At 38.9% G+C, this 8,570-nt stretch overlaps 1 protein-coding gene across 1 annotated transcript; it reads right to left on the bottom strand.

Annotated features, from left to right (window-relative positions):
* Positions 1-265: 265 nt before the first annotated feature.
* On the bottom strand, positions 266-7,054 carry vax1 (ventral anterior homeobox 1). Its single transcript, XM_085994013.1, has 3 exons — positions 5,973-7,054; positions 2,998-3,185; positions 266-1,650 (listed from the first exon to the last, which is right to left on the bottom strand). The coding sequence occupies exons 1-3, from the start codon at positions 6,211-6,213 to the stop codon at positions 1,165-1,167; spliced, it is 915 nt and encodes a 304-aa protein (XP_085850139.1). The 5' UTR covers positions 6,214-7,054; the 3' UTR covers positions 266-1,164.
* Between the last annotated feature and the right edge of the window lie 1,516 nt (positions 7,055-8,570).

Below are 8,570 nucleotides of genomic sequence, written 5' to 3'. Positions count from 1 at the left end.
TAATGAAAATAATACCGCAATTTCCATCATGCAGTTCTGGGACTTGATGACTGATAATGAATAAAAGTAAGATTATCACGTTTCCTAAATTATTACAATACGATGGACAAATGTGAATGAACAGCCGAAAATGACATCCACTATTTATTTGTTAACCTCAAAAGCATACTCAGATGTGCCCTGTTTTAAAGATACTACTTGAATATATTTTAGACGTTTGTGCAGCCCGTCCCAGTCAAGTGTGGCCTCGGCAAATCACAGATAATGCCCAAAGTGTGTTTTCGGTAGGAATGAGAAACCACAGCTGTTAACATTTCAGGGTCACGTATATTTTCACTCTTAGGACATGCAAAAGATAACAAACGACAAAATACAGATCAAGTTAGTAGCAAGGGCTTTCATTTGTCTCTATTGAACTTTAAATACACTCACCGGCGTTCCATTAAACCATTAGTCTATTAATTACGGACGTTAATCAATAATTTACAATAAAATACCGTTTCAGATTTTACCTCTTTCAAATTATTTACTATAATAAAAGCTATACATCAGAACATCTGGAGTTTGGCTGCACATGTTTGAAACAATATACACTTTTTTTATACAAGAAAGACCAGACACTGAACAACCTTCATTCATGACATATCTAAACAGAGCTAGAACAGGCAACATGAACATCGAATACTTTTCTCAGAAGGAACCAAACTCTTAAAAAAGTGTCCATTTTTTTTGTTGGTTGACTTACCTAAGCTGAAATTCAAAAATATCCAAAATTATACTGTACTACTTAACAGGTCAAACAAAACTCGACATTCTTTAAAAAAAAAGTTGCCTGCGTTATTTTTGTACTCGCACAACATGTGATATAGTTACCAGAGCCGTGTAGTGTGACCTCGTCAGCATTTAAAGTGCTGCAGCAGCACCGTTTTAAAACTGATGTTTGAGTCTTCAGTTTCCCCACAATCGAGCGTGTCACTGGATAGGTTGATTCTGACTGTTATAAATTAATTTAAACTTGACTGGTAGATCGTTGGGAATGGACTATGTATGTATATTTACAATATATATTTGTGTGTATGTATATGTTACGTGAATGTTAATTTTCAATATTTTAAAATTCAGCCTACACGGGTCAACAGATAAGATGTTTCCTGAAGTTTTTTGTCAGTCCATTATTTTCTTGTCCATCGTTTCTCTTTTGCCATTCCTGGAATAGGGCTCGAAAGCGGAAGAGCTCAAGTATCTAGCAGATAGTTCTTGCAAGTTCCCCGTCAATGATCCCGTTACAGTTAAGGGCGAGGCGAGCCTGGTGGTTACCGTCCCAAGGAGAGACGGTACGGGCATATTGAAAACGTTGTGTCCGGGATGGGTGGTGGTTAGTGTCGGTGCTCCTGACGTCCCCACCGCGAGTGACGAGGTGGCCAGTGTGGTGCCAAGGCCGACCACGGGGGCACGCAGAGCCGATCCCAGGGTGCTGGAGGCGCAGGGCAGGAGACCCGACAAGCCAGGCGGGGACAGCAGCCTTCCTTGCTCCAGGAGCCGTAATACGCTGCATGTTGCTGCCGTCTCGGAAGCCGTCGACCGAACGTCGGAATCTTTGCCTTGGTCCTTTTTCTGCTTCGTGCGTCGGTTTTGAAACCAGACTTTCACCTGTTTTTATAATGCACAGCACATCACATAAATACACGCCAATGATGCAAGGCAGCCTTTAACCTACTTTCGCGTTTATTTGCCATGCCAGACTTAGGCCGATGCTTCAAAATAACCCTGTGACAAAATGTGTATTTCTTTAGTAATCTATCTGTCATCGACCTGAAAGGTGACTATTCCTAGAATATGTCCAATGCAAACATACAATCCCAGTTACACGTAAATTGAGTTAACGATGGAGTTGCAAACCTAAATACAAACTGAGAATGCTGACACGAAAATATGTATTTTTACTAATATGTCACACACAAAGTGGTGTGATTATCTACAACGTTTTAATGTAACAATTTATTATTATTTGTTGCTATTCAATGCATCTTAAGTATAATAAATATGCATTAGGGAATCGTATTAGATTCTTTCTAAGAACTCAGTATGGTTGTAAAACTGAGTCATTTCATATCAGTACATTTTTTAAACGGTGCCTGATTCTTATGTTCGGTAAATATGAACAAATATTTGCGACAGATCCCGCCAACGTTCACCTCCATGAGTGAAACACAAATAATATCTTGATATTGATACTGAACACAAAGCGTTCTAGAGTGTACCAGCAGTGCTGTCCCCGTGAACTGTAAAACCTATTTGAGCAAAGTCTTTGGTGTATGAGTTAATAATGTTGAAAACAATTTTTTTTAAACTACACGAAGCACCGGTTTACAAGCGTAATTCGTAAAAGTGATTTATTTCCGTTCCTCACAGAAATAGCGCTGTTCCACTATTATTTTAAAAAGATACAGCGTGGCCAGCATAAAACATTTGGACAACTGGCTTATTGTTAAGTGCCTGTATTATTTAGAATCCAACCCATGCAGATCTTTTGGAAGAATTAATGGAATTTTGTGAACAACTCTGAGAAAATAGCAAATGTACAAGTTTTACGGTTCGATGAATCCTTTCCCAACCAAACGTGTCGATAACTGTACCTAAAACTATAAATATTCTTCCATATCTTAACAGTCATCATCTTTGTTGGTTAACATAGGCCCCATATTTTAAGACTCAGGACTATTTTAAGAAAATCGGCTGAGCTATTGAAATCTTGATTCAGTAATAACCAAAATAAGTGTGTGTCCAAATAAATTGTCATTCTTCTTCGCCAGAGCTGCAGGTTCGGAAAACACTAGCACATTAAAAATGAATTGTTTATATATATTTTTTAAATCAGTTTAATCAAAGATGCTCATACAGAACCTTTCGGAATATGTAAATGTCAACCTGTACCGCAACACTAATGAACTGCAGCACCATATAATCTCAAGTTTATAAACGACCGTCTATGTCTACCTGAGTTTCTGACAAGTTGAGCTGTCGAGCCAATTCCGTTCTCTCCCGACCCACAACGTACTGACAGCGTTGGAACTCCATTTCTAAACGATACAGCTGCTCCGCCGTGAAAGACGTTCGGGTGCGTTTAGGCCGATCAAGGTCCAGCCCTTTGGGCAGAATTATTTCTCTTATAGATCCCTTGGCATCTGCATGATTGAAATGCAGTTTGTCAGTTATGTTTCAACCAAGCCACAACAACAACAACTCCTTTAGGGTAATAAAACGTCCAAAGCAATCCATCTAAGTAGCAAGCCTTCCCTAAATAGTCCAGGACTACAGATCATGCAGATAGTTTCTATTTTGGCGGTTGAAATTAACCATTTGCGCGTTCATTACATTCCAAACATCATATGGTAGGAGAACATTCTATTTGTTTTAACATGTGTAAGCAGGGTCAAGGACTGTCAATTTTCATCGTTTTGCAAATGAAACAAGATAAAATGTAGCTTGTATTTGGCGATGTACATTCAAAGAACTCCAACAAAAATGAGCCAAAATATCACCTCTTTATATGGCAACTATTTCTGAAGCACTCGGATGGTCACCTGGATTCTAAATTATTTATAAACTTGATTACTACAAACCTTTGGCAGCGTTACATTTCAGCACGAGCTTATTTGGATTGTGTAGATCCGCCAAATTCCCCTCATTAAAAAGTGCAGACAATTCATAATTTAAAAAGAAAATGCCTTATTTTAGTGAAAGCCCAAAATGATTATTAAACTAGAATTCACAGTCAAACGAAAAGTATAGCTTGATCAGCGAGTGAAAGCTTTGGAATAGTCAAGTGCTAATATTTAACACGCAGTTTTATCGATATATATTGCGATTTAATAATTTATCTTTGGTTAATAATCACAACCAAAGGGTACGTTTTTTTAAAAACATAACTAACTATATTTTATTAATGAAAATATATTTAGCTGCATACGAGGTTAGCATGGCCCACAAACTTTGGTTTGCACAAATGAAAAGTAAAATCAAAATTTCAGTAAAGTCACGAAAATAAAATCAATCGTAATTAGCAAAGAACGTATGGTTTCTGCAGCTCAATGTATCCATAACTGGAACTACCACAACCAGCAAGAGTATGTGTTTCTGCTCAGGGTCACTCCGGTCCTTGGAGTGCTGCGCCTGCAATTCAACCTGACGCGCGTCTGGGGGCCAATCGGCCACAGAAGGATTAACAATTGTTTATACCAGGCACTGCTTCACAGTTTCATTGCATTTCTTCAATGTTAGAACGCAAGTTTACCACTTATAATTACCGAGCGACGCAGACATAATTTTTAAAGTTAAAAACATAGAACCAAATATTTGCCTGTTTTTGTTTTCCTTTGCAGTGTCATATTAATTTTAAACATGGCGTGTTTGTTTTATTAGTAACTATGCTTGTAGCAAAACAGCAATAAAACGCGTTATCCACATTATTGACAATATAAATAACCACATGACCTTCAATCAAGAAAATGACTAATACATTACTAGATTAATACATTTATACCGGTAACATTTTTAAAACAAGAACTCGGCATCAAGAAGGCACGGCTTCCAGACAGAACCCAAACACAGACATTAACTGCGACCCTTCAATATTATAGAGGTGGGGTACATCGTACGTTTACAATTTTTACAATTGAGGAAAATCGAGTTGCTTGAATTTAAACGAATGGGTTTGTAAACAATGTAAATCACTCAGGTTATGTATAGGTATGTATATGCATATGCATTGTGACTTATGTAATCCTTAAACAGAGCCTGCCATGACAATAGTAAATTATATCGCATAAATATACCTTGAGCCGCATAGGTATAAATGAAGAGAACCCACAATTTATTTTGATCCGAGCTATGCAACTGGGCGTTTTTTAACGGCCTCTAGCCTAGTTGTTAGCACAATGTATTTTTGTGAATGAATGCCTTTTTATGATGTTATGTTTGCATCTGTAACAAAGGGTGACTAGTTTGAGCTGAAATATATTTCCATTAAGGTTATTTATATCCACAAACTGTATCAGGATCTTGCTGTTTCCAACCTTAAATCACCGTCCCAGTAGTGCAGAAATTGTTACATTTTTCGTGATGTTCTTTAATGTAAATTCTGAGTTATTCCCACCCATTCATAAACCGACTGCAAATATCTGATTTGTTTTATATAATAAATGATAACGCGTTGTTTTAAACCGCCATTCTGGAGCCGTAGAAGTATTGATATCAGTAAATTCGAGTCCAAGTCTTGAATTTGGACTGTCAATTGTTAACCTCGTTAGGAAGGGAAACAGCATTTAATCTACCCAGCATGAATTTTCTGGGCAACTCTAAATTCGCCGCCCGCAACTTACTTTCATTTGGCATAACTTATTTTTTTCCCCCTCGGTGTAAAATAGTTCTACAAAATTCAAATATTTCAAATCTATACGTCAAACGCAAAGAGTGTGTAAAAAATAAGGCAGAAAAGCTCAGCTGGCTAGAACCAGGGAATAAATATCTGAAAAGGAATTGTCAGAGGCCAGAGGGGAGACAAAGAATAAAAATAAATAAATGAATTACAGAAAGAGGCAAGCGGCCCTTTTGTTGTAAATAGTCGATCAGCTATGGTTGTGTTGGAAACACTCGGCCGTGTGTGCGCTGATAAGTTTGTACTGGCAAAAATACGGAAATGTAACCACAAACAAGTAGCAAATTGTCCCCAATAAAAAAAACCTGATACATTCTCCCGGAGAGCGTCGAACTTTACAGTAATCGGCAGATCATGTTCGCTTCCACGCTATTTTTTTTAAAGGTACATAACAACGTGGTGTAAAACGTAAAATAGTGTTTTGTATCGCGCATCGGAAGCTCAAGCTGAGCTAAGCCAGTGGGAAAAGTCAGTTTAAAACTCAACAACAACAGGGAGAGAGAGAGAGAGAGAGAGAGAGAGAAAACGCGCTCACCTCTTACAAGAATCCGTCTACAATAGTCCGGGTCAGTAGTACTAGATTTTGTTTTATTGCAGTCGTCGGGGACTGCAGAAGCTGGGAAAGTCTCCTGCTGGTCCTGCATCAAAGAATCCCGAAGGTTTCCGTGAGAATCCCTTGAATTCGAGCTGGTTTCTTTCCCTTCTCGGAGTCCATTCTTTAAACCTCTGCTCGACTCAGCTTCCATTATTGGCTCTCGATTGCATCTGACTTCCATCGAGGACTGTTAATGAAACGTAGTGCAACAGAAACAAAAAAGAAATCGCAAGGCACAATAAAAAAAATTTTGGTATTGTCCCGGCTGCTGTATTCGCTGCAAAGTTCGTTTTTTTTTTATCGAGGAGGGTCGTTTCCGAATGCTCGATTGGAACACTGCATTCGCCGATGGCCGTTCTTTTATGGTTGTCCAGCTTGAAATGCCAAATGATCAACACTACGTTACATAGTGCTTTAAGCTGCTGCCTTCCAGATTTACTGTTGTGAGAGATCTACAAATGCCAGGCACATAGTACGTACACTTGCCGTTTCAATTGATTATGGGTAATTTTACGGCCCGACATTTACGTTACCCCATGAATGCACTGACTTGTTTGGATAATATATCAGGTCTTAATAGATGGTTTCTCTGCTCGTCTTCAATCAGGCAGCTAAATACAGTAAACTGATTGGTCTCAAATGCGGATAAAAATACACTTGTCAGAGAGTTAAGAGTTTCAGGAGAGTTCCGAGCAGTTTGATGGTGTAATATTAGCACCGCCAGCAGCCATCTCTAAAGCCCGAACTCCTTTGAGCTTGCTATCCCTTGAACTGAACGTTCAGAGCAGTGGGACTGAGTCACCTTTAGGAGCTGCCCAGAGAGAGAGAAAAAAAATCTATTCAAAATATATCCACAGGAAACAGCCAGTCCGGAAAATCCTAACTAAAGATTCGCTAAATGAAAAGTTTCACCTCAGTTATTTCATTGTCAGTGCAACAATATATTTGGTACCTCGAATGGACAATAATCCAATAAGACCATTGATTACCCGACAATGAATCAATTCAAGTAAATGGATGGCTGCTTGGAGCACGCTCCAGTCCTCCTTGTCACCTCGCGGGGCAGAAGCCCTCTTCACGCTGCTCTTCGCATTCATTCTTTTATGGGAAATGGGGAAAAGAGTGAAAGATGGCAATTATCTAATTGGACTATTAACAAACAATTCTCCGAGTGTGGCTTGCATGGTCGTGTTTCGTAGGGCGGGGTGAAAGGCCACATGTCGGACTAAACCCATTCATAGGGAGCCCGGGCCGTTTTAGGAGCTCGAATGGAGGTCTCTGCCTACAGCTCTCGCAATGGAAGCGCAGAACCGCAACATTAAGAATGCCGGCGATCTCCATGGTGTTGCCTTCTAAAAAGAAATTCATGTCGGATTTCTGGAAAAAAAAAACCACCCTCATTGTCCTCTTATTCCTTGTTTCAGCAGATACCTTAAACCCATATGAAGTATTTGCTCCCAGTTATCTTTAGTTTGTACATACACCGGTCTGTCGGGATTTAGTTTACCATTTTAATGATTACGCAAAGGGAGGATGATGACCTTTAAAAGGAACATTTCGTTCTCTTGTAGCCAGCACATAAAACAATTTAATTGGGATTTCCTTGTTTTCGAGATTAAACTCAATGAATAAGATAGATAACCGCGCAACTAAACCCTTCCTGCTCACATCTTTGTTTGAAAAAATACCCTGATTTAAAAAAAAAAAAAGTTTTCATTCTCTGAATTGTCAAAGTTGGATTCCAGTCGCTGCAGGGAGGTATGTCCGCAGTGAGCGGCGGATTTGCGATGGTTCTGGTGCACGTTACAAAGGGGCGCGCTGGACTTTATTTTCTTGGAACAAGCCAAACATCGCTTCAGATTTCCAGCATCCGCAGTATTTTGTAAAACATCTCTGAAGTTCTTTGCTCGCAACAGTCAGAAATCTACAACCTCAAGCAGCACAGCACAACACTGCATTCTTGTAAATAAGAGGACACCACATCAATTAAACTTCAAGCTCACTCAATGCAAATAAACTTTCTTTTTCACCGAAACCCCAAATATTTATTTGTCCGTAATTTTATACAAGCTACAGTACTGTTTTAGACTAAGTTGATATTGTTTGAATCCGCCAAAGACACAGAATCTATCTGTCACCTTGGGTAACTTTGCAGTAACAGCGGCTTATCTTTTAATTCATTCGCCTTCAAGCAAGCGTACTACTGTTTAATATAACACACTCAAAACAGTCGAGAACAGCAGTCGCATATGGTTTTTATGTACCTGTTTTCAACAAATGAATACAAATTGTTTTTTTAATTCTAGGAAGCAGGGTGTTAGATTTAAAGACGGAATTTGGCGCGCTATATAAACATTAATGAAGACAAACACTAGCCGATTTGTCTGTAACAGTTTTGGGCGACGCGATTCTTTCTTCTGCAATATTTACGGTAAAATGCACAGTTTCGGGCAGTTGCCCATCTTAATTTGACATTTCCACATTGGCTGCAAAGGCAAGCTACAAGTATTAGCGTTACTTTAATAATGCACAATGCAC

Source organism: Somniosus microcephalus, chromosome 8, assembly GCF_052327205.1.
Source record: "Somniosus microcephalus isolate GS21.2 chromosome 8, FLI_Smic_1.0, whole genome shotgun sequence".
Lineage (NCBI taxonomy): Eukaryota > Metazoa > Chordata > Chondrichthyes > Squaliformes > Somniosidae > Somniosus > Somniosus microcephalus.
This window is presented reverse-complemented; position numbering and strand designations above follow the sequence as displayed.

What these genes read in the sequence shown, in the direction of transcription:
- vax1 (XM_085994013.1), bottom strand. Translation starts at nt 6,213, where the DNA reads ATGGAAGTCAGATGCAATCGAGAGCCAATAATGGAAGCTGAGTCGAGC. An exon ending in TAGACGGATTCTTGTAAGAG is followed by an intron (nt 3,186 to 5,972) that starts GTGAGCGCGTTT and finishes TCAATCATGCAG; the next exon opens with ATGCCAAGGGATCTATAAGA. An exon ending in TCAACTTGTCAGAAACTCAG is followed by an intron (nt 1,651 to 2,997) that starts GTAGACATAGAC and finishes TTATAAAAACAG; the next exon opens with GTGAAAGTCTGGTTTCAAAA.